This window comes from Eupeodes corollae, chromosome 3 (assembly GCF_945859685.1).
Source record: "Eupeodes corollae chromosome 3, idEupCoro1.1, whole genome shotgun sequence".
Lineage (NCBI taxonomy): Eukaryota > Metazoa > Arthropoda > Insecta > Diptera > Syrphidae > Eupeodes > Eupeodes corollae.
The window spans coordinates 114669398-114691864 of NC_079149.1; the positions used below are offsets into that span (position 1 = coordinate 114669398).

Consider the following 22467-nt stretch of genomic DNA (forward strand, 5'->3'; position numbering starts at 1 on the left):
TCAAGGTACGTGTCCAGATATGGACATTAAAATAGAAACACCAAACAGAGTTTTAAAAATTAAATTTTTATTAACTTAAAGATTTTTTTGTCAAGTTTGTTCTTCATTTTATTTCTTTCAAACTAAAATTATTCATTATTTATATTAAAATTATAACTTTAAATATTCTAAATTCATAAATGTAAAAAAGTAACGTATATCTTGGACATTAAAATAGATACACAGATTTAAAAAAATTAAATTAAATGCAAAGCTTTTCTGGATTTTAAAATATCTGGTAAACTGGCCCTAAGTTTTAATTACAGTGTGACATCTTTTGGACACTGAGTCAAATAATCGGCGGCATCTGTCACTTAAAATATTGTACTATTCCTGTTAAACCATAATCCACAGTTCGGTTGTATTTTTTATTAAATGTTTCCCAACCGCGCATTTAAAATACTTTTTATCAGATTTAGATGTGTGCTTAAGTTCGTTGTACTGCTGTAGACAACTTTGAGAGGCATTTTCTCGTCCTCATAAGGTAGCATTTTATCCTTCATGATATTCACTTTCACATTTTGATCCATGATTTCATTGAAATGTATTGGTCCAACGAAATATCAAGAAAATTAACCCCAAAGTATTTGGGATTTAGTTCTTTCAAAAGAAGCCTTCCAACGGTTTGTCTACCATCACTTCCGAACGAATTTATCTTTATTTCGTTTATCCACAAATTATTCCTCCACTTTTTGCCTTTTTTTGGCTCTTTCCAATCAAGTGGGCGACTTTAAACCGCGTTTTTATATCTGCGATCCTTCTGAACAAGTTAGCTTCAACAAGTCTTCAACGATATTCTACGCACAGTTCTGGAAGTTATTGAAAGCTGTAGTTTGTTTTTTATTTCCCTTGATGACTTGTAAGGATTTTTTTAAGTGCAAATGATCTTCTCAATCTTATTTTGGGGTTGTTTTGCTTGCTTTTCCCAGCTGTTTTTTTTTTGGCTCAATTGGTCAAATTGCTTTGGAAGATTTGCTGATTATACTGATTATTATTTCCCTCAAAAATTTTACCTCACTTTGGAGAACTAAAATGACAGCTTTCACTTCTAGGGAACAATGTTTAACGCGACCCATGTTTTAATAAGGATTAATGTTTTAAGAAACACAAATTGCCTTAAGATTTTCAAAACTCTCTTGATTTGCTAAAATGCGTTTTGGCAAATTCCATGTGTTATTTTCCATTCACTTAAGAAATTAATGGCTTTTTTTCGCAGCTCTTCCGTAATACATAAAAGGCATTTATATATGTAAAGACTTAACAACTTTTTGAACTCATAACACAAAAAAGTTCGTTTCGATAAAAACGTGTTTAAGAACAATTCTTAAACATTTTCGAAGAGTTTCGATGATAAGTAAAAGCTTAAGCTTGTAGATTAAAATATTGAATGGGGTTATGACATAAGATATTTTGGGCAATGGTTCTTAACTAGCTGTCTCCAGCTTCGCACGCCAAGTTGGTTGAGGTCTTCACCTGCCTGCGTGCGCCACCTGAGTCGTGGTCTTCCCCTACTGTGCAGTTCCTCGGAGTTGGATTCAAAGACCTTCCGGGCTGGAGCGTTGATGTCCATTCACTCTACATGACTTAGCCATCTAAGCCGTTGGAATTTAATTCTGTTAACGAGGTCAGTGTCACTTTACGTGAAGCCTGTACATTTCGTTGTTGTTTATTGTCATCTACTCTCCATCTATGCAGACGGAGATTGATTTCAGCGCTGGTGTCCTTGTCTATGTTTATGGCGGTGCCTAGGTAGACAAAGTCCTTAACTCCCTCGAATTGATAGCTGTCCATGGTCACGTTTTGTCCAAGACGTCGTTGTTCAATGTCCTTTTTTGATGACAGCATATACTTGGTCTTGCCCTCATTGACCACTAAACCCATCTTCTTCGCTTCCGTCACAATGCTCTAAAACGCTCCACTGAAATCACGCTTTGATCTTCCAATTATGTCAACATCATGAGTTTTACACAATTCTTTCCAGAACGATATTGAACAAGTTGCGTGACAGTGCATCGCCTTGTCTATAAAATGCATCGGTGAGATCTTTTCCGACCTTGATAGAACAGCGTGCATTGTCCATCGTCATTCTGCACAAACGGATAAGTTTGATAGGGATGCCAAAACTAGACATTGCTCTGTAGAGCTCTTCCCTATGGATTCTGTCATAGGCGGCTTTAAAATCTATAAAGAGATGTTGGTTATCGATTTCTAGCTCCTTGGTTTTTTATCCAAGATCTGCCGTAGTGTAAATATTTGGTCGATAGTGGACTTTCCTGGTCTGAAGCCACACTGATAAGGACCTATTAGGTTGTTGACGGACGGCTCCAGACGTTCACATAATATAGCAGAGGTTATATTGTATGCAATGTTAAAGAGACTGATGCCTCTGTGGTTTGCGGCGTTCGTCGAAATGTTTCATGGAAATACCATGCAAAATTCAATAAAAAGGTCTGACATAATAACTTTTGATCTGAGAACATACATTTGTTCCTAAGTGTTTTACAAACTGGAAACAAATATCCACCTCTTACCTCTTTTTGATGTGTCCTTTACGTTAATTTTACTTGAAACTTTTACGTTTTTGTCATACGAAAAAAAAACATTCTTGTAATAAATTTGTACCTTAAATTTTATTTTATTATACCCTGTTTTAGTTCTTTATCAGACCATCATTGTCGTGTCTCTTCCAATTTCGAGTTATAGTCAAGTAAATACCAATTATTAGCATAATCGCCCCAATGGCAGTAAAAGCAATTCCACCATAAACTCCATAAGACGGTAGATTCAGCGCAAGCTATGTGAACAATAAAGAAAAACAATAAAATCAAAGTCATTTTTAAAATAGACTTGATAAAGACCTACCCTAACTTCAGCTGCTAGTGCCTCATCAATTTCAGCCCTCTGTGAAATTGTAAAGAAAGGAGCATAGAACTCCTCGTGAATATTTCTAAAAATCCTGTAAAATAAATACAAAATTTGGTTAATTTATGTAATTATCGAACCTTAATCATAGTAACTTACTTAAAATCATCATCCCTGCGAATTCGCAAGCTTATCATGACATCAGCATGAACTTCTAATGGCACTCCCAATGTGGGCTCCATCAAAATTGAAAATGCATGTTCTTTGGGATCCGGTGCGGTTCCAGTGATATTCTCCCGATAACTCGGATCGGCCAAATAGAAATGAGAATGTGACATATACATTGGAGCTCCCTCCGTACATGGTCCCAAATCAATGACACCAGTTTTCTGACAATGATCACTCTCCTTCGGACAAAAACACTTCATATTCGGATACTTTTCTCCACTATCGAATGTCATCTCATTGGTGGCATATTGAATCGCATCAATACCCAACTTACGTCGATTTTCGCCAGCAAACAAATTTATGTACCTACAAGTGTCCGGAATAAACATCGATATGGCTTCGTCTCTTGGCCGATTCGGAACCCATAAATCTCCAGTACTTCCGTTCACTTTACCACATTCACCCTCATAGAATCCGGTGTGTGTACTTCCATTCCAATGTGTCAACTGACCCATTTGTGATAAATCACCTTGTCCCGTATGGACAGTGTAGGTGCCTTCGTAGTCTTTTGTGCCATTTCTACCCAAAAACAAAGCGAAATAGGGTGATTCGATGGGTACATCAGGTCTATTTAAACCGACAGCAAAATCCAGAAATTCATCATAGAAGCCTTTAAAGAGCCATTCTTCGGCTGTTTTAGTCCATGTCAATGAACCACCATTTGCATTGAGTAAAGTATTGAGAAGCAATTTTTTGGCAAAACCTTCATCGTACATTTGACTTGCCACTGACTATGGAATGCAGTGAAGAAAAAAACAAAATTTATTTAGTAACACTTAAAATATCTTAATTTATGTGTGTTTTTAGTTTATACTAAAATTATGCAATTGATATTTTAAACTTTGACTTTTATGACAACTCAACCTTTTGTGGTTTATCTTTTTAAAAAACGTTTGTATTACTTTTGTTATAGGTCTCAGGTTCTGATTCTTTTCTTAAAAAAAAAGAGTGTCAAATGGTATAAAATCCTTTTATAATTTTTTAAAAAACCACACAAAAACACATTGTGCATTAAATTAAAAACAAACACTTAATTTTTTGATTTTTATCAACATAAAATAGCTGAACAACGTCGGCTAGTTCAGCTAGTAGGTAATAAAACAGACGGTTTAAGAGAATTTGGTCTTAAAATTGATAAAATCCAGTTGTCCAAAGGTACACTGGGGCTTATACGAACTTTTCATTTTTATTTAGCATAAAAGAGCGATCCTGGGATGAATTTTAGAATAAAAAAAACTACACAAATTCCATAAAATTTTAAATCTCTTAATTTTATCAGACTCACTGAACAAATATTTCTTCACTTAATCTTGCATAATGAACACTTTTCAACACACTTGAACTTTTTGGATAAAGTCGCACTAACTTACCACTGAGCCAACATTAGGACAAGTAATCAAATCATCTAATGTTCCATTGGTCTTTTCTGGCACAAAAAACCATGTTCGTGTTCCAAAGTAAGTTACAGTCTTATTCTCATGCCATTCGACGTCCTCTTTGATTTTTGCCTCACGAAAAACATAAGGTCCCATTGGTACGAAATTCGGTTTGACATCAGGATTTGTAGCTTCTTCTGGATTTGTCCAATTCCAGAGATACATGTGCATATAAATGGGAATAGGTGTTACAAACCATTTGTCGTAGGTCCTTGATGTTTTTGACAATGGTAATTCCTATGTTTTCAAAACATTTGTTTATTAAATTCTTCGAAGGATAATTGAATATAAATTAATTTCTTCAACTAACATTGTATAAAATTTTTCGAATTAATCCAGGCCAAACACAAATCATTAAAATTCCAAGGACTAGAAAACTAGTTCCTAGGGTGAAGACCCATATTTTTCGTTGACGAACACTGCAGCAGTTACAACACATTATTATGCACCAGATCGACTTTGCTGTCGAACTAAGACTTTGGTTAAAAAATTTTATTCTTTTAATAATTATGTTGGAACAGTAAGTGGTGTTGATTGCGCTTGCAGGTTTGATAAGAATTCTAAAATCCCAATACAGATTAGGATTATCTGATCAGAAAATTTATATTTAATCGATGTTTTTTTCTTGGTCTTATCTAAAAAACAGTATGATAAGCTCTAAGTAAAGGTGAAAGCAAATACAGATTAACAAAAGAGCGAAATGATAACATTATTTAAAAGAGCTTAAGAATTTTATTGTAGGTACATTCGCTTAAGGTTAAACGATCTTGATGGAAACTTCAAAGGAGGTGTAAAATGTATAAATCTTAAGGGATTTATATATTATTTTTGTTTTAACTTTAGGGAACGTTATGTTAGCTGATAAACTTCAGGTACATATAACTCACCTTGAAGAAAAGAAAAAGCATGGCAGCTCACCTAGTAGACAATAGGGAAGGGGAATATTAGAAATAGTTCTTCTAGTCTAGCCTAGAAAGTTCTTTTGAGAAACATTTAATCACACCCTCCTCTCTTTTGAAAATAGGTCGTGCAACAGTCCATAAAAAACTAGGGCCAACTCTCAATAATTTTGGTGTGCGTGTTATTTTGTCGAAAATGTATCAATAGGACATTAAATTGTGAAATTTTTGAAAGCCATACTGGAATTTTATTTTTTATTAATAGCGTTTTATAATTAAAAGGCACTCAATCCAAGATAAAAGGAAAGAACGTTTTAAAATCAACTTGGTAAAAAAAGGTTATAGCATTATGGTCTAAAGAAGGGTTAGGGCATTATGGTTTTCAATTGTAGTTAAATAGTAGTGGCCAATATAAATAAAATGTAGGCTATTAATTTTGAAACATTTAACGGAAATTAACTAGGAACAGATTAAGTTCGCCTAAAAATATGCAACATATATTGTATGGTCACAAAGCCTATTAATACGCTATTGAATTACATACCTTGTTTTAAGGTTTTGTTTGCTTTTTTCAACTTAGTTGTTGTCATCTTTTCACAAATGTACATTATGTCATGTAATTCCTTGAAACTGATGTTTACACTGTGTGATGGAAGGGCTGTCATGCCAGAGGTCTGAGTTAGAATCCTCCCTGTGCCTACTATAGTTACAGGTACCGCTTCTTGCTACGGATTAATAAATTATCCGAGAGTTATATCTTGGTATTAAAAGTTATTAAACATTCGATTTACCATACACTTTTTAATCACCTTCATTCCTGAAATACAGGAGTGGTTCAGCATTTTAAGTCACTAGGCACAGGTTCTCAACTAAAGTCCAGCAAAATTTTATTTAATTGTTTGGACTCTTTAAAAAAACCAAACGAATTGATCTTTAAAAGAATAATTATGTTCTTATAGTTCATGAAATCTTACTGAACTAATACCAATTATTGCATTCTTAAAAAAATCGAACAATTTTACTTGACCCCTAAAATCTGAACCATTACACCAATTTTTAGTTTTTTTTTAGTTTAGTTTAGTTAAGTTTATTTTCATCAAACAGAGTTCAACTCATACAGAATACTTGAAAATGTTAATATAATAATTAATTTAAATATAAGTAGGGTTGGGCATAAAAACCCGAGACATTTTAAGGACCCCTGGCTCCGCCTTACCGAGACGCAAGATATTCGCGAGAACGGAAAGTAGATGGTTGAAAGTTTATTTTTTTCTAAGTTGTTCAGTGTCAACATGGAGAAGTGAACCGCTCCGCAGCGTGCGTTCGTTTGCGATCGATTTTTCATTACAGATTCTTACACTGCGTGAATTTCATAAAAAGTACGAATTAAATCCTCGTGATTCGGTCGCGTCGCGGAATACGGTTAAGCTATGGGTTAAAAACTTTAAAAAACCAACCACGGTGCGTACACCAGAAAACGTTGACCGAGTTAGGAGTGCTTTACAGAAAAGTCCTCTCCGTTCGCCCGTAAAACATTCTCAAACGTTGAACATTTCTCGAAGATCTTTCAATAGGATGTTGAAAGCAATGCGCTTTAATATCTGGCCCCTACCTCTTCACCGAAACCGTGAATACAGAGCGCTATGTCGAAATGCTACAGTCGCTTTTGGTACCACAGTTGAAGCGGAGACATAAACTGAATCGTACTTTTTTCCAACAAGATGGTGTCACTTGCCATACCTCACAAGTTACGTTGGAATTCCTATGCAAGCACTTTGGCGACAGTTTAATCTCTCGAAGCACCGAGTTTCAGTGGCCGCCGTGTTCGCCAGATTTATCCATCTGTGACTACTTTTTGTGGGGTTATCTGAAGCAACGCGTCTACATCAATAAACCGCGCACCTTGAACCAACTTAGGACGAATATTGAGACCGGTCAGGTTCTTATGACCAACCCTTTATATGTACAAAAATAATAATAAATAAAAATGGTAGCAATAGATACATCTTAATTACAAAACAGATTACGATAACAAACCAGACATAACATTTTTTTTAAAAACATGTCTTGAAATATTAGAAAAAATATCTATAGCTGTATGAAAAGTCTCTCCTGTATGAAAAGTCTCTCGCAAATAAAAATTGATGGAAAGTAAAAAAGTATTCGTTCTAACAAAAAAGAACATTTAAAACGATTGCTTATAAAATCTTTTACAAACATTATTGAAAAATATTGTCGAGTTACTTCAAGCGTTTGAATGTCAATAAGCAGTCATCTAGATGGATAAGACGATCCATATTCCAATTTAATTTATAAAAGCATACCTAGTAAAACTTTTTTGTATTTTTTCTATTCTAGAAGATATAATAGGGGTTCCAAACTATGCTGCAATATTCCAGTACCGATCTAACAAGTGCTTTTTATAATGATTTAAGGGTGTAGTTTCTTCTGATAAACCCTAGCATCCCATTAGCTTTACTGACTATGTGATCGATGTGCTTATTAAACGAAAGCTTTTCATCTAATACAACTCCCAAATCCTTTTTTGCCGTTACCCTACCTAAACTCGTATTGTTGATATTATAATCAAATATGAAAGGTGTTTTTTTTTCTATGGCATGTAAGGCTCTGACATTTGGCAACATTCAGGGACAACTTGTTAGATTCACATCATTCAGCCAGTTTTTGGGTATCCTCTTGTAGAAACAAACAATCTGTAGAAGATTTTATGAGCGGGAAAATCTGGACATTATCGGCATACATAAGATAGTTCGAGTATTTAAAGTTTACCGGAATATAATTTATAGAAAGGATAAATAACAAAGGGCCAAAATGACTTCCTTGCGGAACACCTGAAGTTACATCAATACTCTTGAATGTAAACTTTCCCAATTTTACAAATTGCACCCGATTTTTTAAATATGAAGAAATCTATTTTATGAAATTAGAATCGAAACCGATTAACTCTATCAAAAGCTTTTGCAAAATATAATATCAGTCTGTAAACCATTTTCGAACCCGCAAAGTACAGATTGGCATAGCATTGAAAGGTAGATCTTCCAGAAACAAAACCATGCTGGCATTCGGATATTAAATCCTTAACACAAAAATATAAATTTTTACGGACAAGCATTTCGAAAATTTTTGGGATCACTGGTAATTTGCAGATAGGCCTATAATTGGTCACATTTTGCTTCGAGCAAGACTTTAATATTAGAGTTATATAAAAGATCTTCGAACAGCCCAAAAACTGGCCACTTTTTAAAGACTGATTGAAAATCAAGCTGAGTGGTAATGCCAAAGAAACAGCGCAGTTTTTAGCGCAGGAGTTATGTTATCTTACATCAAGACTAGCTAGAGCTTTAAAAACATCAGAAACAGTTAAGTCTATACTTTCAATATCAGAAGGTTTACAAGGCGCAGAAGGAAATTAAAAGGATTTAAAATAATCAGCAAATAAATCGTAATCATGTAGTACCCGTGGCATGATGATTAGTGCGTTGGACTGTCATGCAAGGGGTCTTGGGTTTAATCCCTTAATTTAAAAAACAAAAAAAAAAATTAATTTGCGCGGGTACTGCCTCTTGCGAGGAATTGACAAATCCTTCAAGAGTAAATCTTGTCATGAAAAAGTGCTTTCTCAAATTAGCCGTTCGGATTCGGCCTTAAATTGTAGGTCCCTTCCATTCCTGACAACAGTACTCGCACACAGGAATGGTTGAGAGTTGTAAGTCACTAGGCCCTGGTTCACAACGGACTGTTGCGCCACCCAATTTATTTATTTATTAAATAAATCGCATATCACGTTCATATCACAGTTGGTGTGGTGGGAAGAACGGAAGTTCACCAGATGCGCTTTGAGAGAGTACCTTAGAATTTGCATTCTTATTACCTTTTACTTCGTTTGAGTGAGAGGAGGATGGAGACAAACTACTATGTTTCAGAGACAGACGATTTTAAGCAGGAGATGCACTAAGCAAATTGTTTTGCTTATGAATTCTTTGACTTTTTGTTTTATCTCTCAAACCTATACTCACAATTAAGTTTACTTTATTTTGCAAAATGTTTTTTTTTTTTATTTTTGTCTGAGCTCAACAGTTCAAATTGTTTAAGTTCACTTATTGAATCTTGAAGAAGAGCGAAATATTTGTCTATTTTGTTTATGCAATCGATCAAGGCAAAGTTCAGACACTTTTCACATTTGTAGACAATGTTATCACTTAAAGTTAGCAAATTGAGTTTGGTTTTCATTCAACAAAGTACACTTAAAGTGGTAATTGGCCTGGCAAATGACATAAGACACAGTATCGTCTACGGTCAAATCAGTAAAACACTTTTGGCACTCATTTTACACTCATTGTTAAGCGATAAGACTATGCATGTGAAGGCAATGAAGAACAAAACTGAACTGAACAATTGTGTTCAAACTGGGAAATAAAGGTCCTTAAGCAGATTCATATTAAGCCTTTTTTTTCTTAAATTTCTTAAAACCAAAAATAAAAGAAGTCCCCACAAAAATTTGAAATTCGGTCCCCCATAAAATCATAAATTGTTTGTCACAGGAACTTTTAAACCGATATTAAAATTTTGTCCTCTCTGAACTAGTTGTTACATTGCTTTGATATTTTTTTATGATAGAACACTATTTTCGTATTTTATTTTAAAGAATTTTTCGAAATTTGAAATCTTAAAAACCATGTCAACGTTTTTCCAACAAAATTCAACAAAGTTCAATATATTCTCGGTATCGGGGTGAAGCTGTTGTTATATATATAAATGGACTTATTTATCAAGTAATACTATTATTTTAGTGCATTCATGTAAAATTTCATATAAATGTGATTATCATTTGCCGTTAAATCTCTATTTAAACAGAATCGTAATGGCAACTGAGACGATGATGGTGAAAATTGAGCATCGCGCTTTAATTAAATTTCTCACTTACCAAGGAAAAAGTCAAAAAACTATTCATGAATAAATGGTGGCAGCTTACCAGGGTTCCGCACCTTCATTATCAACTGTGCAAAAGTGGTCAAGTGAGTTTAAGAGAGGCAGAGGGAGCATTGAAGACGACCCCCGCTCCGGCGCTCCGGCTAGTGCTTGTACGGGAGAAAGCATAAAAGAAGTCGAAAAACTTGTTCTCGAGGATGCCCGAATAAAGGTGAAAATTATGGCAAAGATCACCAAGCTTTCGACTGGTACCATTCACACCATCCTTCATGACCATCTTAACCTTTCAAAGGTCAGTGCAAGGTGGGTGCCACGAATGCTCACATCGCCTCAGAAAAAAGTGAGAATCGCATGCTGTAGAGAGCTTTTGGAGATGTGTAGTGAGAACGCGGACGGTGTTATGCATTGGATTGTTACTGGGGACGAAACATGGGTTCACCACTATGACCCTGAAAGCAAACAAGAGTCCATGCAGTGGCATAAAAAAGGAACAGACCCCCCGAAGAAGTTCAAAGTCACTCCGTCTGCCGGGAAGCTCATGGCCACAGTTTTTTGGGACTCAAAGGGAATCTTACTCATTGAGTACAAAAAAAGGTGAAACCATCAACGCCAAATCCTACGCTTCCACTTTGCATAATTTGCGGGAGGAAATTAAAAAGAAAAGACGGGGTAAACTCAAAGCGGTTTCTTCATGACAACGCTCCTGTTCACACGGCGCGAGTTTCCAAGGCTGCTGTGCAAAATTGTGGTTTTGAAGAAATTCAACATCCACCCTATAGTCCAGACCTTGCCCCTAGTGATTACTTCCTGTTTCCGGATTTGAAAAAATGTCTTCGTGGAAAAAGATTTTCGGATGATGAAGAACTCAAGTCGGCAATAAATGAGGGTTTAAAAAAACTTATCTCAAGATGTAACAAATGCATTGATGTTAGGGGAGATTATATTGAAAAATAAAAACAATTTAAATTGAATTCGCATTTTCCTTCATATCGATACCGAGAATATATTGAACGCCCCTCGTATGTTTATAGCAAAAATATTTCAAAAACGAACCTGAAAACATTTGTATATTCAAAATTAATTTAAGAAACCCACTTTAACCATTTTCGAAAAGGATTTGATTGTATTAAGTGTTTTTGAAAAATTAATTGCTAATTAAATTTCTTTAACGCTGAATAAAAAAACCTAATGAAAAATCATTGTTGCCTCATAATTAATTAATTTTAATTTTTGTATTTATCAAATTGCTTTCATTAAAAGAGCAGGGCAGATTCACACAAGGGTGGTCCCAGACTTTTCATATTTGGTCACACACTTAGATGTTTTTACTCACCGCTTAAAAACGTTCTTTAATGTTTTGTAAAGGAGGCTAACAAAATTTAAATACCATAATGTGTACGAGTATATTAAATTAACCTTTACTCATTTCAATTGCTCAAATGACAACTTTAGTTATCAAATTATTTTACAACACTGTTGTCCAGCAAGGTATGGTCTACCTATTTAATTTGGATGACTCCTTACATATGAAAGCATTCCTAGATTCCAAAAGTTTTCTAAAAATGCCATATTTAACAGCTAAAACACAATAGTTTAGGGGGTTTTTGCTGCATTTCAAGCAGAAATGTAAGAAATTGTTTTGAAACGTTGCTTTTTCACCAAAAATAAAATATACTTTTCTTGTATCCATTTCTATTTATGCTTGGAACCCTAAAAAATTCAAAATTCCAGAAAATGAGAGTGGATTTGATATGAAGAAATGTCAGAGTTTTTTCGACAAAGTCTTTTCGATCTCAATTTTTGGGAGTCGCAATCAGTCTTCTTACTCGTATTTCTCAGAATCTCTTTTCACTTCAAATCTAAAAAGATTCAAAGCCTTAATATAAATAGATATGAAACGTTTATAATGTTTTTCAGTTAGCAATTAGTTTAACACTTTTGCTATTTTTGGGACATTTATATTATTGAAATTCGTCTTTAAATCTCAGTTCTAGAGCATACAAAGCAAATTCACTTCAAAGGTAGATTTATTTAATTTTTTAAGATCTTTTGTATGCAACAGAAAATCAATTTTGAAAGAAATAAAATGGACGACTTGCTCGATAGAACTTGCAATTTTTGTTTAAAAATATTTCCTATCTTTAAACATTTAAAATGTCCCCGCTAAACAAGTTTTTCTCAAAAATTGAAATGCCATTTTTTTCTCAAAAAATTTAGTTTAGCTTATTTTTTTCGTAAATCATTTAAATTATAAATTTTGTCTAAAAATATTTTTGTTAAGCAATAAAATAAGAGCTTATAAATATATGTACATTTAAAATTTAAATTTCGTCAACGAATTTTTATCTCTTTCATAGATATCCAGTTATGTAAACAAAATTAATATGTTTTTAAAAATAAAACAAAAATACATTTTCGATCATAAAAATTATCATCGATTTGATCATCAACAAGAGCTTGCACAGAAAGAGGAGATTATTGAAATCGGTCCATTAATTCTTGAGAAAACTTAAAAACAAAATAAAGGTTTTTTAAGGGTTCCCTTCTGGAGCAATACCAAAATATGTTTTTCTTGTAGAAAGAAGCCAAAATAAGAACACAAAATTTAGAGAAATTTAAGAAAAATCACATGTTTTAAGAAAAAAATTTGTATGGGAAAAACTGTTATTTTTCGAATTAATAAAATGAAAAAAAAACGCGTTACGCTTATCGGCTGAAAACCTTAATTTCAATCAAGACAATTTTTTGGGATGTAGGAGCCAGGAAAGACAGACAAGCGAACGGAATCAGGGTACCCACTTTTTCCACTTCTCTACCGTCGTAATGTCGTATTTGATTAAAAGTCCTAGTTTGAAATTGATTACTAATGCAAAACATACCCTATAGTTCCTATATGGCGCAAGTAAAAATCACTTCAATATTCACTACTTGTCAAAAAAATGTAATAATAAAATTGAATGCATGTGTCTTATTCATGGTTTGTTTTTAAAAACCTGAATATTTGCTCTTTTTTAAATACAATTTTTACGAAAATAATTTGAAGGATGTCATACGTTTTTTCAAATTCTAAATTGAGCGAAAGCAAACATTATGGCTCATATGACCCCCCTCTGGATCCGCCACTGGATACAAATGTCAATATCATCGACCTTAAGTGTTTGAATCGTTCTCAGAATTTTGCCACAAAATTGGTTCCTCACGGTTCCAAAAAAAAGTCAAAGGAGGTAAAATCAAACGTCCAAGGCAGCCAATTGATATCACCAAAATGAATGATAACTCGATGTGGCAATTTGGTTTCTAAAAGATTGATTTCGGTAATCCATTCTGTTTGAATCTGAGACTCTCCAAATCCATAAATACATTCAAAATTATAATCCGAAATCTCTTAGCGGAATTCTTCTAAAATGTTGAGCTGTTGAGGTCAGTGAATTAAGCCACACATACTCTTCTTTACCAAGGATCTACAAAAGAAACCCCTAAAATCAACCCAACTCACTTTTAGACCAGAACAATTCGAAGAGTTCCTCTTAGCACATTTGAAAAATAATGAGACGTTCTGCGTTCTCGTGGGACTCGTCCATCTTTTCGGGTCACCCAAAATTAATTTTATTTCGAATTTTTGTAAAATTTACTTAAACCCTTATTTTTTGGAATATTGACAAAATCCCAGGCTTAAATTTTGTTACAGAGAAGCAAATGTTAAAATGCCATAATATGGTTTTTGGTCGACTTTCAATTAAGGTTTTATTCAAAAAAAACTTAAAAAAAGACAGAAACTTTTGTATTGAATTTTTAACAACGTCTTTTTATTTGCATAAATAACTAATAACAGTTAATTATATGGTTTATAACACAAATCTCCATTAGCCATATAATAAATCCATTCAAGATAAGACGTTACTCTTGCGTTGATTCCAAAACCATCGCATGATTTACCTCTATTTATTACTCCAATTAAATACTCTCGAACAGTTCCTTTCAATGTAACTGGTCCACCAGAATCTCGTTGGCAAGTATCCTTTCCATTAGCATATGTACATAATTCTGATGGTTGTTCAAGTTGGCATTGAGAATTGGACAAAACATAAACGCTGGCTGTTTGAAGTGTTTTTGAAAGACTTCCCGCAAAAGAAATTGTCCCCCATCCAACTGTATCGACTTTTGTATAGTTTTCAAAAGTATTGTGTCTGAGGAAGAATGCAAAAATTAATGACAAAGATAAAGACAAATATTGTAGAAGAGAAATTTAATTAATGAAAGTTGTTAATTAATTAGCGTTTAATGTGTTAATTATTCTTAATATTATGTACCCACATTTGGTCAAACGGCAGGCACATAGGTCCAATATAACTAGACCATTCCATGGAAGTTTTAGTTCTTATGAGAGCTATGTCGTTTTCGTCCCCTCTTGATTGATTGTAGGAGGGATAAATTGTAATTTCTTGAGCTTCATAGATCTTTTTAAACGAAGTAGTCCCATTCGATTTGAAGTATCCAGCCAATATGAACATATTTTCTGGATTTCTAAAGAACACCGCACAATGGGCTGCAGTGACAATGTAACGATGGTTAACTGAAAAACAAAAATGCTGAACGATCGAGAAGTTTTCAACCCTATATCAAAAAATTCCATCCTTATCGGAAATTCGTAAGGATCCCGAAAGAAAACTATTACCAAATAGAAAAGTTCGTAGGGCATTACGAACGGATTTGGTGGTAGTTTTTTTTCGAAATACGTTTTTGGAAAAAGTTTTCAATAAGTATGGAATCTACGATAGGGCTTGACATTTTCAACATACTTATAGTTCCCCCGCAGTTATGTTCTCTTGTGTTTTTATCCCGAAGACTAACAATTGACGGATATTCATATTGGGTGGCTTCCCGGCCTCCAACTATTCTTGTTTTTGTAAACCAGCCACAGTCACACGCTTGACGTCTAGTTGTTAATTTACAAAAGAAGCGACCACCTGGACTGTCATATGATGCACTGTAAGCTAAAACAATTTTGTTAAATACCGAAGTCCTTGTTAGATTCCCAGAACCACAAATTTGCTGAGCTCCATTTAAACTCTGGTCACCATCTCGTGAGATAAAGAAAACATCTGTTGTACATGAGTTTCCTCCCTAAAACGTCAACATTTTTATGATGAATTAAAAAATCCACGACCATAATGTTGACTTACAACTTATATGAAATAGTATATTTTTTAAGCTTACTTACGTATGAAGTTTTGCTTCTTTGAAATATTTCAAAAACCTCATTATTACCTTGGGAATTGATAAAGTGCAATCTGCAACAATTTCATAATCTTCTGGAACAGTTATTGTATACAAACAGGAGGTCCTTGGCATATAATTTTCAGGGTAAAACGGTGAATATAAATTATAAATCCGATTAGGTTCCGAATTATAATATGAATTATTACAATATTCAAAAAGTGCAAATGAAACACCAAAATTACATAATATTAGAAAACCTATTATACCTAAAATCGAAATTTATTAATATTTTTTTACTTAAATTTATGATTTTACGAGTTACTAACATTTATGTCTCCAGGTAAACATTCTCACTTTTTGGTTTTTTAAAAGTTTTTAAGAAAAAACTTCACAAGAAATTTTGTGTTGCTTTTAAATTAACACGCTTTAATAAATTGTAACAACTGTCAACTGCAGACCTTGAAAGCTGAAGTGATACTCAATTTTTTCTGTTTTAAATTTGTGCTCTTCATTCCTAAAAAACATCAACATCTTCACGTGTTAAGATACTATTAAAATAAATAATAAAATATTTAAAATATTATAATTGTAATATAATTATAATAGAATTACAACACGTGAATATTTTTGTACGTAAATAACTTAAATTTAGTTTTTTCTTTTTTAAATATTAAAGTTCTATATTAAAACTTATCTAAAAATTGTTATTTTACGTAACGTTTTTTTTTCAATATATTGAAGGCATATTAGAAATATTATTGCTGACAGTTTTTTAAGTTTTGGAAATAAAAATTTCACTTAAAATATTTAATTTTTCAACTTTTAATTTATTCATTTTCAACATATTAACATATTAACTCAAACAAAATTTAAAAAAGAAGGCTCTTCAATACGACATAAGCTATCTTAACACCTTTGCCAGAGTTTGGCTTAGCTATGATATTTTCTAAAAAAAGTACCTTCGACAGGACTGCTTTTTTTGAGTTATCAGAGTTCAAACCTACGAGAATTACGCTTGGCTATGATTTTTTTGAATAAGAGCATATTCAACGGACCTTTTGTTTCGAGTTCTCAGGATTTCGATTTCGGAGTCTTATTTTCGAATCCGCTCATTCAATAAAGGTTTTTTGGTAATAGGAATGCAGGATTTCAACTTCAAAATAAAAAAGAGGCTGGGATGCGACCCACACTGATAACTTCTCATCCCGTCTATCAATTTGTCTTTCTTAAAAGGTTTGTACGTTTTCGTGTTTTGTTAAAAAAGTTTTCAGTTAAATTATTCTAAAAAAAAAATAAAAATTGTCAAAAATATTTTGCATAATGATGAAATAGTTTGATTTCAAAATCTATTTTTGTTATTCAAGATTTTTAGTCGAAAACCAATTTTTATCAATTTTAGTAACATTTCTTTAAAGCTTTTTTTCTTTATATGTATAAACAAATACAAATAAAATTAATTTGAAGTCAATATCTTCTATTGGTTACGAGATATCGAGAAACGAACATCAATTTTTAACAAATTCTTGTAGATTTATTTATTTTTTATGAAAAACGGACTGTTGGATTTTTATAAAACAAATTACTGAAAGTCGAAAACAATATTTCTTATAAGGTAAAATTAGTTTGAAGCCAATAATTTCAAGTTTTGAGTCGAAAATCAATTTTTACCATCTTTTGTTTTATTTTTTTTAAAGGCTTTTAATTTTTTGTGCAAAATCTGCCAATTCGATTTTTTTCAAAATTTTACGGACTAATAAAAACAATGTTTTTTGAAAAATAAAAGTAGTTTAAAGCTAATACCTTTTTTTGAAGTTCTGAAAAGATATTTGAGTCGAAAACCAATTTTTACAAACTTTTTTTCGGTTTTTAATTTTTTGTAAAAAAACTATCAATTCGATTTTTTTTTTTCAAAATTTTACTGAATGTTGAAACAATATTTCTTATAAGATAAAATAAGTTTGAAGGTAAAATTAGTTTGAAGCCAATATTTTCAAGTTCTGAAAAGATATTTTTTTGAGTCGAAAATCAATTTTCATCGGATTTTATTAATTTTTTTGTAAAAAATAGTCAATTCGATTTTTCTCAAAATTTTACTGAATGTTGAAAACAATATTTTTTAAAACAAATATTTAATTTGAAGCCAATATCTCAAGTTTTTGAAAGAAATTCAATTTTTCCCAACTTTTAGTAATGTTTTTTTTAGGTTTTTATTTTTTATAAAAAAAACTGTCAATTCGATTTTTCTTTAAATTTTATTAGATGTCAAAACATTATTTTTCGTTGCACAAAATTGTTTTGGAGATGAAATCATATTTTGGTCGTAAAATTTTCGAGGTGACAAATTTTTTGTTCAATTTTTATGATTTATAAAAAAAAACTGCTAATTGGATTTTTTTTCCAAAATTTACATTCAAGTCTCTAACGTAATTGGTTCATGAGATATTTAGGGTTAACCAAAATGTTCACCTTTTTTTCAACGGCTATGGTAAGAAAAACACCCACGCAATTTCTTTGAGAGCCCTGTCTGCATCTTTCTGCTTATTATGTGTATAACAACATTTATTTGAAGTCGATATCTCTTCTGGTTCTTGAGCTATGGACGACGAAAAAAACGTCGCGAACGTACGGACGTAAGGACATACGTACATACGTACACACGCACGCACAGACATTTTTCTAAAAATCTTTTATTTCGACTCTAGGAACCTTAAAACGTCGAGAAATGTCAAAATTTTTAATTTGAAAAATCGGACCCATGATCGATACATTTTCACGAAATTTTCTCTAATTTATTAACTTCCCATAGGCAGTTATTGTAATGGGTCCGATTTTGTTAAATTGAAAATGTTGACATTCAAGGTCCTTCGAGTCGAAATAAAAGATTTTTAGAGAGATGTATGTGCGTGTGTGTGTACGTACATACATTGGTACGCCCGTACGTGCGGGAAGTTTTTTTTCGTCGTCCATAGCTCAAGAACCAGTAGAGATATCGACTTAAAATAAATTTCGATACACAGGTAATAATGCACAAAGATGCTGAAAGGGCTCTCAAGAAAAACGAAAGATTTTGAGAAAAATCTAAGTGACATTTCTTTTACAAAAAAATAAGAACTTAAAAGAAAATTTAACAAAAATTGGTTAAATTTATTTTCGACACAAATATCTGTTCAAAAATTTGAGATTAAGGATTCCAAAAATTTTTGCTAACTATTTTACGAATTGTTTTCAACATTCCGAAAAATGTTGAAAAAAATCAAATTGACTGTAAGAAAAAACAATACCTAAAAAAAACAGTACTAAACCTTTACTTTCGAATCAAAAAGCTTTTCAAAAATTAAAAATGTTGTCTTCAAGCTTTTTTTTTATTTTATAGAAAATATTGTTTTCGATATTCAGTAGTTCTTTTTATAAAAATCCAACAGCCGGTTTTTTCATAAAAAAATAAAACCTACAAGAAATAGTACGCAGATTTGGTAAAAATTGATGATCGGTGCTTGATATCTCTCAAATTAATTTTATTTGTTTAACGTTTGTTTTCGACTAAAAACCTATTTAACATTTAATTTTTAAGTTTTTAAGAATAATTCACCTGACAACTTTCTAAACGCAATACGAAAACCTAAAAACTTTAAAGCAAGACAAATCGACAGACGGGATGGGAAGTTATCAGTGTGCCCCATCCCAACCTCTTTTTTCTGTCTTAATTTGGCTTTCATCAATTTAAAAGAACAGTTATTTTGTTTTTAAATTCCTTCAAATTTGTAAATTGATTCAAAAAAAATGATTTTATTTGGTCAAGCTCTAACATTGCTTTAATAAAATCTTTTGGTCAAAACATTTTTCTTTTGGATCTAAGAATTTTTTTTAAAATTTTATATCGTAAAAATGGTTGAATATTTTTAACGAAATTCAAATGAAACGTATATGAATAAAAGTACCAAATCACCGCGAACTCACAAAATTAAAAAAATGTGAGAATACAAAATTAATTTAAAAAACCACTGTAACTATTTTCAAAAACAAAAAATACATAAATTTAAGTTTTCTTAAGAGTTTTTATAGACAAACTTAGTTTTTAAGCATGTGTATTTTAAAAATTTCAAAATATGAGGTACCTATCTCAGACTACTAAGGTTGCAAATTTGCAGAAAATGAAAGACTTTCCAAGTCTCTGTGATTTCTTTTTGAATTTCTACTCTTGTGAGAATGCATTTTTTAAAAAAGAAATTGTTGGTTTTGCGCATACAAAAAAGGTGCCACATTCATCAAATTCAAATAGCCAGAGAAGTATATACAAATGGTTTCTTCTAACTTCACTCCCATTTTCTTAATCAGATAGATTAGGATTAAAGAATTTTTTTGGACATGTTGATAAGATTGTAAATTTTTTTTTTTACGGTGTTATTCAATTCAATTTTGCTTCCATATTTTATAGTGTCAAGCATAAATCATTAAAGAATTCATTCATCAGCATTTAAAATACTTACATAATAATATGTACAATGTACAACTTTCAATCATTGAACTAGTGGGTGTTTTTTTTTTGTTTTTAAGATTCACAAAAAAACTTAAAAGACGATTAAGAGCTTATCAAAAAATTAATAATGTTTTAGTCATACTTAGTGAGATGTAGTTTTTGATATTATACACATACCTTGAAGATTAAAATATTAATCAAACAAAAGGGTAAATTTAAAAAATGTTAAATCATTCTCCATCAGTCATAGCAATGATTAAGCTTTTCATAAAGTTAATAGTTAAAACATAATTTGTACAAAATGTTCGGTTAGTCATTGTAATTCACATCTATCATACAAACATGGGTAATAAATTTGTAAATAAAACTTATCTTGACATGTTCAATGTTTATGTCAAAAATTTTACAATTTTACATTTTTTAGTTTGTTATTCTACCTTTACTTACGTTTTCAGAGATTAAAATACTTTAGAAAAACTTTAATGTTCTTATGAAAACAATTACATTTTATGGAAATTAGAAACGAATTGGTGCACAGTTGAAGACAATCTTAGAATTTGTCTAGTTAGCAATTTAAGAAATAAGCAAACTAATCCGACAAAACGAATCTTCATTTGTATACGGTCTTAAAATCTTAGAACAATAAAATTTAAGTTTTTAAAATAATGTATTTTTTTGAACAAAATTTAAATATAACAATTTTTTTGGGTGGAGATATTATGAGAATAAAATATCTTTGGGTTTAAAGAATTCCATCAAAATAACTTCTAAGGAATTATGGAGGTCCAAAATAATTTTGTTCGTCCATGCTTGGACATCGGATATATGTATGTGTTTGTTCAAATACACTTTTATTTTATTTGGGATAAGGCTTTAGACTTTTTTACAAGTGCTCTTTGGCGAAACACAAGAATTGATTCTTCCTGGTATCATTAAAGGTTGTTTTTAAAGCCTTAGAAGATTTAAAACCTTCATCACTATTTATAACAAAAGTTGTCAGAGATATTATAACAGAAAAAATTAACTTTATGTATTTTAGCAAAAAATATTATGGATTACCTAAATACTAATCCTCAGGTCTCGTTTCGAGCAGATAGATAACAGCATTTGTCCAGTCCATCACCAAAAAAAATGATTATCAGCTTAGGAAATATCTTGGGGATAGGAAAATTCGAATTGACCGACAATACGGCTTCTGCAGCCAAAGGTCCCACAGGTGATCTCATAGATCATCTCAACGAACATTGCAGATCTTTTGGAGAAAGTACGATTATTGCATTTGATATTTCAAAAGCATTTGATAGGACTTAGCATCAAGCTTTCTTGTCGAAAATGCGTGCTTTCGGTTTTCATGAATCCCTTCTTCATTGGCTTAATAATTATCAATCGGATCATTCAAAACAATTGGTATTGGATGGGTTCAAGTCTGAAAACCACAAAATATATTCTGGTGTGCCCCAGGGCTCTGTTTTATCTCCAACACTCTTTCTTATTTTTATTGATTATCTTTTGCCTGCAATTTCTAATTCAATGCATTGTTTCGCTGACGATATTACTCTTAGCTTTTTATACACTCGTTTTTAGGATCACATCCCTCTTCTTCGGATGTGGAACTGCATCGACAATATATGATAAGCTTAGTAAATTCCGATCTAAACAGCATTGTCTTGTATAGTTAAAGCGAGATTTAAATTTCCCCCGTGGAATCATCCATGGATGGTACTTGCATCAATGAGACTCTAAATCGTGATATTCTCGGTATTTGTATCACCAACATTTGGGGTTTTCTTAGGCGATTCAAGAAGTTTTTCTCCTCCTCTGATCTGGCTGTTATCTACAAGACCTATATACGTTCAAAGCTTGAGTATAACTCCCATCTCTGGGCTTATGCTCCTGCAACTTAAATAAGCCTCTTAGACAGTGTTGGAGGTATAGCATTTAGATAATTTGGTGATAATACCATCATCGGATCATTTACGTCACTTGATCATCGTCGTGAAGTTTCTGGTGTTACCCTTATTTTAACGGTTTATACTCCATCCCTGACAACATTACTCGCACACAGGAATTGTTGAGAGTCGTTAGTCATTAGGTCCTAGTTCTCAACGGACTTTTGCTCAATCTTATTTATTTATTTTTATTTCTTTAATCTTTTGAATTAACATAACATTGATTCTTCTATTCTTGTCTTTTGATTAAAAAGATTCAATCATTGACTTTATTTCTCGTCTTATCAGTCCCCTTAACTTTAACTTTAACTTAGACTTTTAAGTGTATAGGCTAAAATACATTTTTTTTGTCGTAACACATTTGTGCGGTAAAAATTCATTTCCGTTATTTTTATAATAGTTTTTAT

At 32.1% G+C, this 22467-nt stretch overlaps 2 protein-coding genes across 2 annotated transcripts; both read right to left on the minus strand.

Moving 5' to 3' along the window:
- Positions 1-2650: 2650 nt before the first annotated feature.
- Positions 2651-5044, minus strand: LOC129951193 (protein croquemort-like). Its single transcript, XM_056063228.1, has 5 exons — positions 4876-5044; positions 4500-4802; positions 3061-3860; positions 2902-2995; positions 2651-2833 (listed from the first exon to the last, which is right to left on the minus strand). The coding sequence occupies exons 1-5, from the start codon at positions 5002-5004 to the stop codon at positions 2690-2692; spliced, it is 1470 nt and encodes a 489-aa protein (XP_055919203.1). The 5' UTR covers positions 5005-5044; the 3' UTR covers positions 2651-2689.
- A 9173-nt stretch (positions 5045-14217) lies between these two features.
- On the minus strand, positions 14218-16116 carry LOC129950316 (venom serine protease-like). Its single transcript, XM_056062211.1, has 5 exons — positions 15961-16116; positions 15683-15900; positions 15214-15538; positions 14729-14987; positions 14218-14601 (listed from the first exon to the last, which is right to left on the minus strand). The coding sequence occupies exons 1-5, from the start codon at positions 15980-15982 to the stop codon at positions 14247-14249; spliced, it is 1179 nt and encodes a 392-aa protein (XP_055918186.1). The 5' UTR covers positions 15983-16116; the 3' UTR covers positions 14218-14246.
- Positions 16117-22467: the final 6351 nt, after the last annotated feature.

Coding starts and splice junctions, on each gene's coding strand:
- LOC129951193 (XM_056063228.1), bottom strand. CDS start 5,004: ATGTGTTGTAACTGCTGCAGTGTTCGTCAACGAAAAATATGGGTCTTC. Junction 3,861..4,499: donor GTCCTAATGTTGGCTCAGTG/GTAAGTTAGTGC, acceptor TGCATTCCATAG/TCAGTGGCAAGTCAAATGTA. Junction 2,834..2,901: donor CACTAGCAGCTGAAGTTAGG/GTAGGTCTTTAT, acceptor TTGTTCACATAG/CTTGCGCTGAATCTACCGTC.
- LOC129950316 (XM_056062211.1), bottom strand. CDS start 15,982: ATGTTTACCTGGAGACATAAAT. Junction 15,901..15,960: donor GTTTACCTGGAGACATAAAT/GTTAGTAACTCG, acceptor TTTCGATTTTAG/GTATAATAGGTTTTCTAATA. Junction 14,602..14,728: donor TGCCTGCCGTTTGACCAAAT/GTGGGTACATAA, acceptor ATTCTTCCTCAG/ACACAATACTTTTGAAAACT.